The following is a 16,788-nucleotide window of genomic DNA, read 5'->3' as shown; positions in this document are numbered from 1 at the left end:
GTAGGACTTCACAAGACATGGCCTGCATCTCAATAGGAAAGGGAAGGGTAAACTGGCTGGGATGATAGCAAAATCTTTGGGGGGGGGGGGGGGGGGGGGGCACTGAAACTCATGGGAGTACACTTTTAGGCTAAGATCAGTTTCCAATCATCCTACATTGATTGAAATTAAGCTTAATGAAAAGTTCAGACAGGCAGGTACTAGTGATGTGAAAATATCACAAGATTCTCATAACAGTAAAGTGAAACCTAATGTTAGTATGTCACAAGATTCACATAAAAGCACAGTAAAAAATAATGTTCATGTATTGCATCAGAATATCAGGGGATTAAAAAACAAAGTAGATGATCTTGTTTGTACAGAAGATTTAGAAACTGAGGGTGGAATAGATGTACTATGCCTGTCTGAACATCATATAGTCACAGGTATGGAACTGGTAAATGTAGGTGGATATAAGCTTTCAGCAGATGTAAGTAGAGACACTATGGAGAGAGGAGGAGTTGCCATATATGTTAAAATCAGTCATAGTGTGAAAAATTTGGAAGCTAAAAAATTTTAGAGTAGAGCAACACATAGAAGCATGTGGATGTGAGGTTAAACTAAATAAAGGCACTTTTATAATTGTAGCCATGTATAGATCCCCATTGGGAAATTTTCAACTATTTTTGAAAAACTTGAATTCTTTGTTGTGCTACCTGTCAGACACAGGAAAGCAAATTATTGTTTGTGGGGATTTCAACGTAGATTTTCTGAAAGTCAGATAGAAAGCTTGACCTTGAAGTATTACTTGGTTCTTTCAATTTGACATCAGTTATTGATTTTCCTACTCGGGTGGTACAGGAAAGCAGCACACTGATAGATAACGTTTTCATAGACTAAGATAAATTTAATCAAATAAAAACTTTTCCTGTTAAGAATGGTCTGTCTGATCACGATGCACAGCTAGTTGCAGTATATGATATAGCTCCACACAGTAATGCAAAACAGTCCTCCAAAATAGTTAGTTCCATTAACGATTTAACACTTCAAAATTTTAGGGAAATCTTGCAACAGTTAGACTGGGGTGAGGTGTACAGGGAACATGGTGCTAATTTAAAATTTAACCTATTTCATGATACCTTTGTGAGCACATTTGAAAACAGTGAAATATAATTGTAAGAAACCATGTAAAAAGTCATGGCTTAGTAAAGGAATAAAAATGCCTTGTAAAAAGAAAAGAGAAATGTATCTTATAGCTAGGAGGAGTAATGATCCCGAAACAATGAAACATTATAAAAACTAATGTACTGTATTAAGAAGTTATTAAAAAGTCCATAAGTATGTGCATTGTGTCTGAGTTTAGCACATCGGATAATAAAATTAAAACAATTTGGAATATTGTGAAATGGGAAACAGGGCACCCGAGAGCACAGGAAGACTGTATTTCTATCAGGCACAATGAAAAGTTTGTTAACAAGAAGTCAGAAGTAGAAAACATTTTTAATAATCATTTTTTTAAGTGTTGTAGAGAAAATACGTTCCATTTATTCATTAGAAAATGCAAGGCAGTGTACGGAAGAGGCAGTACCTACGCAATTTGATAAAATTGGAATTCAACCTACTTCTCCTACTGAAATTAGGAAAATAATAAATTCACTCAAAAGTAAAAGCTCACATGGAATTGATAGCATTTCCAAAAGAGTACTAAAAGCTTGTTCCCAAGAAATAAGTAGGATTCTCGGCCACATATGTAATAGCTCACTGAAACAGGGAATTTTTCCAGATAGACTGAAATATGCTATTGTTAAACCACTGCATAAAAAAGGGGATGGATCTGATGCTAACAACTACCGCCCAATCTCACTTCTGACAGCTTTATCCAAAATTCTTGAAAAAGTAATGTATTCAAGAGTAGCATCACATATTTGTAAAAATGAAGTACTAACAGAATGTCAATTTGGTTTTCAGAAAGGCTTTTCAACAGAAAACGCTATATATGCTTTCACTGATCAAATATTAAATGCAATGAATAACCGAACATCAATTGGGATATTTTGTGATCTCTCAAAGGCTTTTGATTGTGTGAATCATGAAATTCTTCTAGATAAGCTTAAGTATTGGGGTATGAGTGGGACAGTGCACAAATGGTTTAATTCATACTTAACTGGAAAAATGCAGAAGGTTGAAATTAATAGTACTGATAGTCTACAAAAACCAGCAGAGTCCTCTAACTGGGGAAGTATCAAGAATGGTGTCCCACAGAGTTCAGTCTTGCGTCACTTATTGTAGTAACGACTTGGTACTCCATATTCATGAAGATGCAAAGTTAGTTCTTTATGCTGATGATACAAGTATAGTAATCACACCCAAGAAGCAAGAATCAGCTGAGGAAATTGCAAATAATGTCTTTCAGAAAATTATTAAGTGGTTCTCTGCAAATGGACTCTCACTAAATTTTAAGAAAACACAGTTTATACAATTCTGTACAGTAAATGGCGTAACACCTTTGATAAATATAGACTATGAACCCAAGATCACCTTGCAGACATTTATTTAAGGAACTCGGGATATTCACAGTACCTTCGCAATACATATATTGACCTATGAAATTTCTCATTAATAACCCATCCCAATTCAAAAATAACAGCGAAGTGCATAGCTACAACACTAGAAGAAAGGATGATACTCACTATTCTGGATTAAATCTTACTTTGGCACAGAAAGGGGTGAATTATGCTGCCACAAAAATCTTTGGTCATTTGCCAAATAGTATTAAAAGTCCGACAGACAGCCAACCAACATTTAAAAGCAAATTAAAAGAATTTCTGAATGACAGCTCCCTCTACTCAACAGATGAATTCTTAGATATGAAGTAGGAAAAAAAATTTATTATTTTGTGTAAAGAAAACTTCTGTTAAAGTGAGACACGTTCCACATCATTACGAAATGTCTTATTCATGATCTATGGAACAAGGATTAATGTATGTATGTATGTACTGTCTGTATCACTTGCAGTGAATCTACATGTCCCAGTCTATACATGGTACACTAAGTCACCTCCAACTAATATTGCATGATCTGGGTGTTCTCATGCTACTGAGTGTAGACTTTCTTGAATGATTCTACAACCGTATAACTGTTATGGCAGAGCCAGGTGGCTGGTAAAAACATCTGATAATTAACCTGAGTTCACTTAGGCCTGCTACTTGGGACCAGATAACTTCACAGTCAGTCTCAGTTTCAACCTTTGTAGACAATATTTTTGTCAACAGCAATGCCCCCCCCCCCCTTTCTATGATGTCTAATCTTCCTTTTCGATATGTGTTCCATACCTCACTAAATATTTCGGAGCTTTCTACTTTGAGTTTCAGCCAACTATCAGTTCTCGAAACAATTCGAACACAAAAAATTTCCTGGAGGGCAATAAATTAGAAACTTTGTTACGAATATTTCGTGAAATACTGTTAAAATTTTGACAGTCATGAATTGTCTACTTTGCATGTGATCTCATTTCAGCCTCTGCATATCGATTGGTGAACATTCTCAAGAGGACCTCAAACTACGGCCTAGCCTAAAAAACAACCATGTGCATTCTACAAGGACTCTGCTAGCCGAGAGGTGCACCACTGATCTTTCAGGGGAATTCCTATAACTCTCCATCCCACAGTGTAGGTCCAAAAACCTGCAACCATGGCAGTCACAGAATCTATGTAGACTGTTTGAGACCCTCCACTCGGCTCTAAACTGAAGGACCCCTATCAACTCTGCATACAAAGTACACATTGTGATAACTACTTGCACTCCCCAAGCAAGACCAGCAGTCTTTGCTATTCCGCTAGCCACCTCTAGGAACTAAGGATGCCCTCAGAACCCAAGCAACAGGCGTAATTGGTACCAACATGAGCAACAACTTGTAGATTACTGAACCTGCACCATAGACAGCCACAAGCAGGGCCTCTGTCACATCTTAAATAGTTCTTCAAATCAATTGCGAACAACTATGGCCCAGTGACAATGCACATTGTCATACATAAAAATTCCATTATTGTTTGGGAACACAAAGTTCGTGAATGGCTGCAAATGGTCTTCAAGTTGCCGAACATAACTATTTCCATTCAATAATCGGTTCAGCTGGACCAGGTAAAAACAGCCCACACCATTATGGAGCCACCAACAGCATCCAAAGTGCCTTGTTGACAACTCGGGGCCACAGGTTCGTAGGCCTGCCCACACTCTAACCCTACTATGAGCCATAACCAACTGAATTTCAGGATTCATCTGACCAGGCCATAGCTTTCCAGTCATCTAGTATCCAAACATTATGGTCATGAGCCCAGGACTGGAGGCAGTGTCATATGCTGTTAGAAAAGGCACTCCCGTCTGTCATCTGCTGCCATAGTCCATTAGTGCCCAATTTTGCCACACTGTACCAATATATGTGTTCATTGTATGTCCCATATTGGTTTTTGTGGTTATTTCATGCAGAGTTGCTTATCTGCTAGCATTAACAACTCTATGAAAAAGCCCCTGCTCTCTGTTGTTAAGTGAAGGCCATTAGCCACTGCATTGTCCTTGCTGCGAGGTAATGCCTCAAATATGTCCCTCTCGACACATACTTGACACTATGGCTCTCAGAATAATGAATTCCCTAACAATTTCTGAAATGGAACGTCCTACGCATCTAGCTCCAACTACCATTCCGCTTCAGTGTCTGTTAATTCCCATCATGTGGCCATGATCATGTTGGATACCTCTTCACATGAATCATATGAGTACAAATGAAAGCTCCACCAGTGCACTGCCCTTTTATGCCTTGTGCAGGTGATACTATTGCCATCTACATATGTTCAAATCGCTATCCCACGATTTTTGTCACCTCAGTGTACATAGGTACGGGTGGGGGGTGGGGAGCAGGTTCAATAAAAGCAGCAGAATCTGTTAGCTTTTGATTTTCTCTTCTTGTACCTGTGAAGTTTTGGTTTCTCTGAGGAGTCCCTATCTTGCCTTCTGGGACATGTTTTTTTTCTCAACCTGTGTCTCTTACAGCTGCTTTTTTGTGGTAGACTGCTGGTGTGTTTTATTCTGGGAGGAGTAACTTGGCAGGAGTTCTCCTTCACTGGAGATGCCGAGCCATCCCACGATTGAAAAACAGGCTTTGCTATGTGACTATGGCCAGAAGTTGCTGATGATACCTCATGACTGTGATACAAGTGGATTTTGACACAATGTTTGCTAAGTTTGACATCATTTCAATTGGATGGGGTTATTAAAATATTTATTGGCATCTTTATAAGCCAGGTGTTTTATATTCCTGGATTTTCCCCGCCCTCTTGAAAACAGAATAGGTCAGCAAATGAGGGTTGCTGTATTCTGGACTGTTTACACACGTAGCGTGTTGTACCCATGGGTTGCCCTAATGCATTGTCATTTCACATATTGCCCATGCACCTTCATTAGAACAGTGGGAAAACTTGTCCAAACTTCTGACACCTACAACAACATCTCATAGGAAAAGAGAAGTAGGGCCTGACATCACACCTTGCTTGGGTAAAACTAGGATGAAAGCTTCAGTGTCCATCCTTTTATCTTTGAGTCCTCTCTGAATGCATCGAACAAAATTTATTACTCATTGCTGTAGGTTATTGTACAGTTCATCTGTTTGCAGTGTCGGATCCTTTTGTAAGACAACACCTTGAATCTTGTTGAGTTTGTTATGAGGAGAGATGGTAAATGGTATATCCCCAATCATGGCACAGGGCTGGAGTGCCTGTGATTTGTTAGTATTAAAAGTTTTGATAAACAGAGATCAATTTTGCAACTTCTCCAAACCCTCCTCAATATTTTTGATGAAAAACAGCAGCTATGTTGTTGCGAAATATTCTCCATCAGTCTTGGAGCATACCAAGAACCGGGCAAACTGTCCATCTCCATTTCTACTTGCCTGACTCATCCCAAGGTGTGGCCAAAGACAAACACATTGGGGTTGTAAGCCTCTGAATTAAAATCTTGTCTTCTATCTGCTGAGGTTTCCATGTTTGCACGGCTATCTGTACTGGTGAGTTTGACCTGTTTTACTGAGGATTGTCCGCCCTGATGCCACTCGTTGATTGGAGAATCTGCCCATGGGGCACCAGCCACCAACGTACAGGCTGCATGGCATATGTGCTGTTTGTTGGAGTCCTGTATTAGACAGGCACCTACTCCTTGGCATATATGAGGTGGTTACAGCTCAGGCAGCACTAGTGTGATCCCTGCATTTTGAGGGATCTACAATCATGAGGGTACACAACGGTCCTCTCACAACGGACTGATTACCGCACTGGACTTCGGATGTGAACATATATCCACTCTAATAGTAGGTGCAGAAGATCACACCACATGGTGGATTGATTATGCATCACATATGGCGCACTACCTCAAATGTCCTGCACTGCTGTGAGACTTAGAAAAGAGGAGATCAAAGCATAAAAGGGGACTATATGTAATTAAGCCAGAAAAGTTGAGGGAGAGAATGCGAAATGGGCTACAAATAACGGGTGTCCCAATAATAACCCAGCTGCAAAGTGAAAGCTCAACTAGGTATAACACTTTGTCGTCTCTTACAACAGGTAAGGAATTGCTGTTGGGCTAACCTAGCCCCCAACATCATAGTGGGGATCTCATTACTTACAAAACCTTTTATGCCACTGTGAATATGAGGCAGTTCTGACTTTCAGTAAGTGTTAATAATGATGGACATAATTTCTGAAAAGAAAACACAAAGTGAGAAGTTGAATCACACAATGAGAGCTGGCAAAGTAAATAGAACTGAAAACGCTGACACAAAAGATCGATAAATTCAAACACTTATGTTGTAATCAGATGTGTCTTATGGTACATCAGAACCAACTTTATTACCTTCAAACAATGGAAACTACAGGTAGGAATATCAACACTGTAGAAAAAGAAAGACTACAGTAAGTAGCAAAGAAGACATTATATGAAAATAAAACATCTACAGCTGTCCTTAAGATGTCATTTATTGTGTACCTACCGGTTTCAGCACTTTAATGCACCATCTTCGGGCCTTAGTTGATGCTGAAGTGCCTATAACGAACCATATGTACAATGCATCAGTGGCTGACATAACATATGCAGACTACCTGTAACTGTGATGTCATCTCTCCAGCCATCAATTGTCAACTGTCAACTTGACAGTCGATGGTCTGAGACATCAAAGTTACAGGTAGTCTGCATATGTTATGTCAGCCACTGATGCATTGTACATATGGATCATGGTAGCCACTTCAGCATCAACTAAGGCCTGAAGGAGGTGCGTTGAAGCACCGAACTGGTAGCTACACAATAGATGACATTTTAAGGACAGCTGTAGATATTTCATGTTTGAACAATAGTGAAAGGCCGTAGTCTCCCAGATCTCAACCCACAAGAATGGACATACAAAAACATGAAGAAGATATGTCAAGTTGCAGACAGGCACAATTAAAAGACCCCTCCCCCCCCCCACACACACACACACAAGACCACCAACACCAGCATCTCGGGCCAGAATGCAACTGTCATGTGGGATGCAAGCAACAATCTGGAGGAGGCGGGGAAGGGAAGGGACAGTAGTGTACAGGTGGGGAGAGTGATGAATGTAGCCTGATGGAGAATGCAGGGACTAGACTGGCAACAGGTGCAGCATCAGAAGATTGTAAGGCAGGGAGGTACAGAAAAAAGGAGCAACAAAGAAGAGCAGCGGGGAAAGGCAGATGGATACGTCGGCAGAAGGCTGCAAATAAACAGGGTGGGACATTAGAATGCAGAGGAGATGACAAAACAGAGGGGGGTGGAAATTGTTGGGTGGAGGGTGTGGGGACAGTATGTTACATAATTTGTGTGAAGGAAGGAGAGCTGCATCCTGGTTTGCTCGTATCTTCAAGTAGCAATGACATCGACAAGCTGATAAAGCTAAAGGATATTACTCACCTAGGACAAATTAAGCTTTTTTCAGGGTGACAATTACTGAACTATTTGGAAAAAAGTAAGTAAGTTACAAACTATGGTGTGCACACACTTTATTCAACAAGTAAATATCACTACAGATTTAGGTAATGACATTTTGATATGCTTGCCATAGCTGGCGATGATATGGCATAGACAAATAGTGAGGTGCATTACCCGCTGAAGTGTTGGAACATCGGTGCTGTCGATGACCTCCTGAATGGCTGTTTTCAGCTCAGCAATGGTTTTGGAGTTACTGTAGAACTTGTCTTTAACGTAGCCCCACAAAAAGGAGTTGCATGTGTTCAAATACGGAGGATATGGTGACCAGTCGGGGCCCATTAAAGTGGCCTCCGAGTACCCCAGAGTCAGAAAGCAATCCCCAAAGTGCTCGTTCAGGACACCAAACACACTCTTGCTTCGATGGGGTTGAGCTCCATCTTGCATGAAACACATCTTGTTGACATCAGGGTCACTTTGGAAAAGGAGGATCATCTTCCAAAACCTTCATGTACTGTTTGGTTGTCACTGTGCCCTCAAATAATATCGCATTGATTATTCTGTGATGGACATTGCACATCACAGAGTCCCCCATTGAGGATGAAGAGACATCTCGATTGCAAAATGCAGATGTTCAGTCTCCCAAATGCACCAATTTTGCTTAACAACGGACCTATTCAAATGTAAGTGGGCTTTGTCGCTAAACCAAGCCATGGGCATGCATATTAATTCCCAACACGCCAGCATTTTGCCGTCCTGGCAAGACAACATACTGTATAAGTGGAGGGAAGACAACTGAGATCAGTAATCACTGAATAAAATGGTTTCTCAAGAATTAACATTGCATTGGTGCAAGTGTTCATGAAAGTGTGGATTATACTTTGGATGTCCAAAGAAACTGGTACACCTGCCTAATATCATGTAAGGACCACACGAGCACACAGAAGTGCTGCAACAAGACATGGTCTTAACTTATGTCTGAAGTAGTGTTGGAGGGAACTGACACCGTGAATCCTGCAGGGCTGTCCATTAATTTGTAAGAGTATGAGGGAGTGGAGATCTAATCTGAACAGCATGTTGCAAGGCATCCCAGATTTGCTCAGTAATGTTCATGACTGTGGAGTTTGGTGGGCAGCAGAAGTGTTTAAACTCAGAAGAGTGTTCCTGGATCCACTCTGTAGCAATTCTGGACATGTGGGGTGTTGAACTGTTCTGCTGGAATTGCCCAAGTCCGTCGGAATGCACAATGGACATGAATGGATGCAGGCTATCAGACTGGATGCTTATGTATGTATCACTCCAACGGCACACACCCCACACCATAACAGAGCCTCCACCAGCTTGGATAGTCCCCTGGTGACATCAGGGTCCAGGGATTCATGAGGTTGTCTCCATACATATACAGGTCCATCCGCTTGATATAATTTGGATCGAGACTTGTCCGACCAGGCAACATGTTTCCAGTCATCCACAGTCCAATGTTGGTGTTGATGGGCCCAGCCGAGGCGTAAAGCTTTGTGTCGTGCAGTTATCATGGGTACATGAATAGGCCTTTGGCTCCAAAAGTCCATATCGATGATGTTTTGTTGAATGGTTCACACGTTGACACTTGTTGATAGCCCAGCTTTGCAATCTGCGGATGGGTTGTACTTCTGTCACATTTAACAATTCTGATCAGTCATCATTAGTCCTGATCTTGCAGGATCTTCTTCCAGCCGCAGAAATATCAGAGATTTAATGTTTTACCGGATTCCTGATATTCACGATACACTCGTAAAATGGTCATATGTGATAATCCCCATTTCATTGCTACTTTAGAGATGCTGTGCCCCATCACTCGTGCACTAACTGTAACACCATGTTCAAACTCACTTTAATCTTGCTAACCTGAAATTGTAGGAGCAGTAACTGATCTAACAATTGCACCAGACACTTGTTGTCTTATACAGGCGTTGCCAAACGCAGTGCTGTCTTCAGCCTGTTTACACATCTCTGTATTTAAATACGCATGCCTTTACCAGTTTCTTTGGTGTTTCAGCATAAGATGTTACAGTGAATCATGGAATTGTCTGTTATAGTGGAAGCATTACTGATGAGCTGCCCCATGTCTAATGAATCCAGCAGATAATGGCTGCTGACCGGGGCGGTATGAGTGCAGATCCAGTAGTGGAAACAACCACCTACAGTTTAAATGCATCAAAACAACTGACCAAAAACAGCTTCTCAGATAATAGGCTGTGCATAAGCATGCACGGCACCTACCTTGCACAGACTTTGTAGTATCCTAAGTGCTGAGTGAGAATTTTGTACAGAACTAAATGAGACATTCTTGATGTTGTTCAGGCATGTCGCTAATCATGAATCATCAATTCTGTCAAATGATAGGAAGACTTCATATAATGAGATGTGGGAACGTCTAATGCACGCAGGAACGATGTCGAACATGATCAGTTTGGAAGTCCAGGTGTTATGTTGCGTGGGCTTACTGACCTCCAAATTTCTGAACACTGTACACTCACTGGTCAATGCTGTTTTGACACTGTACTACTTCTCTATGCGCATCTTTTCAAGGCTGCATTTGGCCCTGCCTTCATTTTTACGAATGACAATGTGCGACATCGAACTGTGCAGGTGCAAGAACTCTTGGAATGAGAGGATATTTGGCAAATGGACTAGCCTGCCAGTTTCCTTGACTAATATACCATCAAGCACCTACTGGATCTGTTGTGGGGACATATTGCACCATGTTCATACGCATCAAACACCATCAGCATATGTTTTGTTTTGTATAAGGCACGTCGCAGTCTTTGGTTCATTGGCAGTCGACAAAGGAGACAACTTATAAATCATTTTGCAGCCCCTCTTACAATATCTCCAGTAGACCAAAAAGTTTTGGGACTGGATTAATAAAAAATATGGGTAGTTAAGATAGTGGCTTTAATGCTTCAGGTGTTATACACTGCCAATTTGTAAGGACAGAAAATGTCAAAAATAGGAGCTATCAAATTGATATGAAACACTGTGCAAGCAACAATGAAAAGCTTACACATCTCTCTCAATTTACTCCTTACACAGAGCACTGAGGAATAAATACGGTAACAAAAAGTATGTAAGAAAATATGAATATAACAATCTTTCACTATCAAATGAACACTAACTTAATCTGATCTTAATATTTGTGGAAAGAGCCGAATTAATGACTTACCTCACGCTGACTAGCATTTAATGGAAACATATCAACTTGAACTTCTTTGTTGGAGAAATTAACTTCCTCTTTGTCCTCAGTTTGTACACGTGCATTACTATAGGTCTTTTTTTCACCTTTCAGCTCTGTAATTTTATTTTCAAGCATGTTTACTTTAGCTGTCTGCGAATGGCACAGTAATTTCAGTTTCTCATTCTTTTTCCTCAGATCAAACACAGTCATCCTGAGATTTTCAGCAAGGGTATCCTATTGGTGAAGGAAAGAACCACTCATTAAAAGCAAACTCAATCATTATTTCCAACATTAAAAGCACAAGTTTTGACATGCAATAATATACTTTGCTTAATAACTTATTAAGTACACTTCAACAAGCTGCCTTGTCATTGCTTTATCCCAGGTTTCATGTAATTGAATCTCTCAACTTGTATTGTGATTTACGACAGTGGGTAGACTGACACAGCTACCTTGTGCATTAGTTGTTATTAATTACAACCATTACTCTCATAACTTTGAATGGTGAGAACATGTCTGCCTTGAAAAATAAGGATAAAGCTACACAGACAATTCTCCCTCTATTGCTATTGTATGTGCAACTCCAACACAAACACAGCGCTTTAAGGTGTCACTTAAGAAGACATCATCTCCTCTTCTGAGATGCAACATGCTGTTTCAGCAGCAATTTGCAGATATCCAATAACACAGGCATCCTGGGTAAATTGCCTCAGTTCAAATTTGACCTCCTTCCAGTTCCTCTGTTTTGGGAAGAAGCATATTGTAACAACTATGGTCTGGCTACAAACAATAAATACACAACGTAACAAAGCTTGTGTGTAGCTGTGGAATGGCTCCGTAAAGTTTATTTAATACTTCATCCTATTTACTGTTTGTTAATAAACATTCTGCAATATTATTTTCTCTCAGACATTTACTTGTGACATTGATGTACACAGCACATCTATTATAGCCTGACAACGACTTCTGCACTTGTTCTCATCAGTTGTCTTCTGTTTTGGAGAGAATCTGAAGGAAGAAGGAGGGAAGATTAGAGTTTAACATCCCATCAAGAACAATATCATTATAGATGGAGCACAAACTCTCACTGCGGAAGGAAATTGACCACGTGCATTTCAAAGGAACCATCCTAGCATTTGGCTAAAGAGATTTAGAGAAACCATGGAAAACCTAAATCTGGATGGCTGGATGGAGATTTTGACCACCATACTCCCTAATGAGTGTCCGACGTGTTTCCACTGTGCCACCTCTTGTGATGGTGAGTAGTAACCGTTCCAGTACCTGGGGCCATGAAGAGATTGCACAAGTATGAACTTTTGTGATATACTTTATTGTCATGTTCACAGAAGGGGACAATAAAATTAATGACGATGCCATGGACTAACTTCACATCAGGTAGTTCCAAATGTCACATCTTCACTAGCAAAGAATAAAAAGAAGGGCAATATCTCATAACTTAAGTAATGTGTGGTATGATGATGTTTGTTGGCAACACTATTCTCCAACCCCAATTTACTATCTCTAAGGATTATTTTGATCTTCTGTAGTAATGTATTTAACAGAGAATGAAAAATCCTCACATTAACACTTTACGGACAAATAGCAATCAAAGGCAGGTGTAACATTAGTTAAGGTGATTTATTATTAACAGACAAACTGGACATAACTTTCCAAAAAAAGGTGAGAGGAGAGGGCAGAGTAGAGGGGGGAGACACTCTAATCAACAAAACATGCCGAAGTAATTGTTTGGAACAATTTACCACTAATTTAAGTAAAAATCTTAAACATATGATGGATAAACATTTGTGCTGTGAGGGTACAAATTTGCATGCATAAATTACATTGCAACACTTATACATATTATGTCAGAGTAGAGTAGACAAGTATGGCTCTAAACAGTTACAGTCAGCAATTACCTCAAGTAATTAACTGTAGGATGGTTTTCCTTTAGAACAGCTACTGCTGGTATTTTGGAAAATGTTTCAGAGGTCCCTGAGTGTTGGAGAAGTGATGGCACACAAATAATGTAGGAGAGACAGTTAGGTACATGCATCTCACAAGTCCCTGGTTTCGAGCCACCATGAAAATACTCCATATAATGATTTCATAGTGTAGAATAATCAATAACAGTTTGTTAATATATGTGACCTGCCAAACCAACATTAAGTGGCACTAGTTTTCATTTTATAAACTTCAGTTATAAGAAGACTTTGGCTTCATAATGCAGTTGGAAGTAAACTGTAAGCCTAAGGGCTCAGAGTTTATTTGCTATGAAGCGAAGTTCGCTATGAGAGTTACATCAGATGATGAGTTACTAGAAGTCAGAAGCCAGCTGCCCTTAGCCAGGCACACAGGTCACAGTAAGGGAGAGATTTGTCTAAACATTGTATCATACACTGAAGTTACTTTCCCCCACACTGTATATCTCTAGTGATCTAAAATTCTTACTTATTACGTAAATAGCATAAAAAAAAAAAAAAAAAAAAAAAGACACGGAGTGTCATTTTAGGAGAAGGTAATTTCAATTACATAAGACCAATACCATTTGCAAAAAACATCTAGCAGTTTAACTGACAGTAACCACTCACCGTTACTATACCACATCCATAATTAATGAACATACGAACATCATCTGTCTGACTGGATGCGTCACAACAGGTTCTACTTTGGTTTACTTGAGAGTATGTCCGATCAGCTCGCTGCATTTGCTTTAACTCCATCTTATATACACGGATCTGCAAACAAAATGTAATGAACATGAGGGGGGAGTTTACAGAATTGTGACGATTTTGCATTAAACTGTAGCAATGAAAGACATGATACACAATAAAAATAAAGTTTAATATACAAGGTGTAAAATTTTGCTTCCGCTGTTTGCCGATAGGTAGCGACAAAGGTAAGTAGCAGTCGAAAGAAACAGATCGCAGAAGTCAGGCACTAAGCTTGGACCTCGGTCAACATAATCTCATTGAAACATTAGTCGATTTGTGTCTGCACCAAAAAGTTGTTCTTGATTGAAAATGTCAGTTTATGAGCCTAATTCTCGTCATTTGCAGGAGGTGTTACTGTTTTGTTTCAATATGAAAAAACAGCGGCTGAGTCTCATTGAATGCTCTCAAGTATATATGGTAAGGACGCTATTAGTGAAAGAACGTGTTGTGAGTGGTTTCAATACTTCAAGAATAGTGATTTTAACTTCATAGACCAGAGTAGTGGTGTAAGAGAGAATGTTTTCGAAGATGCAGAATTGCAGATATTGCTGAGTGAAGACTCGCGTCAAACTGCAGAAGAAATGGCACGATTAGTGGGAGTGACACAGCAAGCCATTTCAAAATGTCTCAAGGCTCTGAGCCCATTTCAGAAAGAAGGGATTTGGGTCCCGCGTGAGCTGAAACAAAGAGACGTTGAACCACATTTGTGATGTTTGTGAACAGTTGCTTGAGAGGAAAAAACAGAAGGGATTTCTGCATCGCACTGTGGTAGAGGACGAAAAATGGGTTCATTTCAATAACCTGAAATGCAAAAAAATCATGTGGGCATCCCAGCTATGCTTACACATCGACGGCCAAAGCAAATATTCACGGCTCCAGGATCATGCTCTGCATTTGCTGGGACCAGCTCGGCATCATGTACTATGAGGTGTTAAAACCAAGTGAAACAATCACAGGTGCTCATTATCGGATGCAATTAATGCATTTTAACTGAGCATTAAAAGACAAATGGCCGCAATACAGCAAGAGACACGATAAAGTGATTTTGCAGTACGACAATGCATGACCCACATTGCAAAAGAGGTCAAAACGAACTTGGACATATTAAAATGGGACGTCCTACTCCACCCGCCATATTCTCCAGTCATTGCTCCCTCTGACTACCACCTGTTTAGATCAATGGAGCATGGCCTGGCTGACTGACACTTCCGATCTCATGAAGAAGTCACAAATTGGATCGATTCGTAGATTGCTTCAAAAAGATGAACAATTTTTTCAATGTGGGATTCGTACACTGCCCGAAAGATGGGAGAAAGTAGTGGCCAGCAATGGAAAATACTTTGAATGATACATGTGTAACCAATTTGTTTCATTAAAGCCTCAAATGTTGGGGAAAAAACGACGGAAGCCAAGTTGTACATCTTGTACTTTTGGAACTATATTTGTAAATGTCCTCTGCAAAGAAGAAATGTACTTTTTTGATAGTTTCGCCATTGTTATTTTTGCATGTATGACCTATATTTTGTGTTATTAGTTCATGACAAATATGTAATTGTACACACAGCTACAACAAACATAGTTAGTGACTCACAACCACCAGAGAAAGTAACTGCTAATACTAAACAAAATTTGACAATAATAAAACAAATTACAAGTAAATCCATTTATAGTGGGCGTAACTTAACAAACATGAACTGGGTAGCTGGTCAGGTTCTTTGTTAGTTTTGACAACATAAAGAGTGGTGAGTAAATTAAGTCTGCCCACTGCTAATCCACCTGGATTCATCGTCATCATCATCATCATTTTCTCCACATCACCTCCACTGGTAGCACCACTTTTTGCTGTCAGTCCCAGTGTCCACTAATGATTCTGAACAGTAACTACACACCATGAAAACAATAACCTTACACAAAATATACCAATCTGCTCTTATCAAAAATTCAGAAAAAGCTAAAAATTAAGCTAAAACACTGGTGTATCCATCAACAGTGCCCCAGGCAATAACAGCTAAAGATGCATATTATACTTTGTTGGTAGAAAGTCTACCAAAATAAGTAATATCTTGAAGAAAAAGATACTCAGTGACTATAGACCCAGTAATCAGTAATTCATTTACTCATGAGGACAAGCATACTCCAATGAGCGAAAGAGAAGCCTAGAAGATTATTTTCAAAGACTTTGCCCATACCGCATAAAAGAAGGTAGATCAGTGTGCACCGGACTTTAAGTATACCACAGAAGCTGGAAGCTCCATCTTTGCACAGTCTGCAAACTAGACACAATCACACAATACAAGTGTCAATAATGCACTCCAGTTGCAATGAATGAAACTCACTCTGCATGAAATACTGGAAATCATGACTCATCCCGAGAACTGCCCTAACTGAATAATCAGGTTTCACAGAATGAGATTTACACTCTGCAGCGGAGTGTGCACTGATATGAAACTTCCTGGCAGATTAAAACTGTGTGCCCGACCGAGACTCGAACTTGGCACCTTTGCCTTTCGCGGGCAAGTGCTCTAAGTTAAGTCTCCACTCCTTTGGATTAATTTGCAGCTTAAGGACACTTTTAGAGTAATGTGACTTGGAAGAGCACAGTACCTTATGCTGGGCTTCCTTAAGTTCTGAATTATTGAGTTCAATAACTTTGGTTTGATTTGCCACTTCCTCTTGCAACTGGGCAATCTTACACCTCCGAGCTACTGCTTCTTGTATTAACTGTTTGTTTTCTTTTTCTAACTCTTCACACCTACAACCACCTAAAAAAATAATAAATAAATAAACAAAATAAAAATATTTGCAAACTGAGGTACAGTTCTAAAGGACTGCATTCAATGTTTTCATTGCAGCCATTTTAGTATGTAGTAATCTATAACCTGGTACACAACAAAA

At 39.7% G+C, this 16,788-nt stretch overlaps 1 protein-coding gene across 1 annotated transcript in view; it reads right to left on the bottom strand.

Moving 5' to 3' along the window:
- The window catches only part of LOC126484423 (uncharacterized), a 251,771-nt gene that overhangs the window by 19,317 nt on the left and 215,666 nt on the right, over window positions 1-16,788 (bottom strand). The window contains exons 14-16 of the mRNA XM_050107937.1: window positions 16,498-16,655; window positions 13,771-13,917; window positions 11,171-11,416 (exon numbers count right to left, since the gene is read on the bottom strand). Of these exons, the coding sequence (XP_049963894.1) occupies window positions 11,171-11,416; window positions 13,771-13,917; window positions 16,498-16,655 (551 nt within the window). The remainder of the gene's footprint in view (window positions 1-11,170; window positions 11,417-13,770; window positions 13,918-16,497; window positions 16,656-16,788) is intronic.

The sequence above is a fragment of the Schistocerca serialis genome, chromosome 6 (assembly GCF_023864345.2).
Source record: "Schistocerca serialis cubense isolate TAMUIC-IGC-003099 chromosome 6, iqSchSeri2.2, whole genome shotgun sequence".
Taxonomy (NCBI): Eukaryota; Metazoa; Arthropoda; class Insecta; order Orthoptera; family Acrididae; genus Schistocerca; species Schistocerca serialis.
The sequence above is the reverse complement of the archived record's forward strand: the minus strand, read 5'-3'. Positions and strand labels throughout refer to the sequence as shown.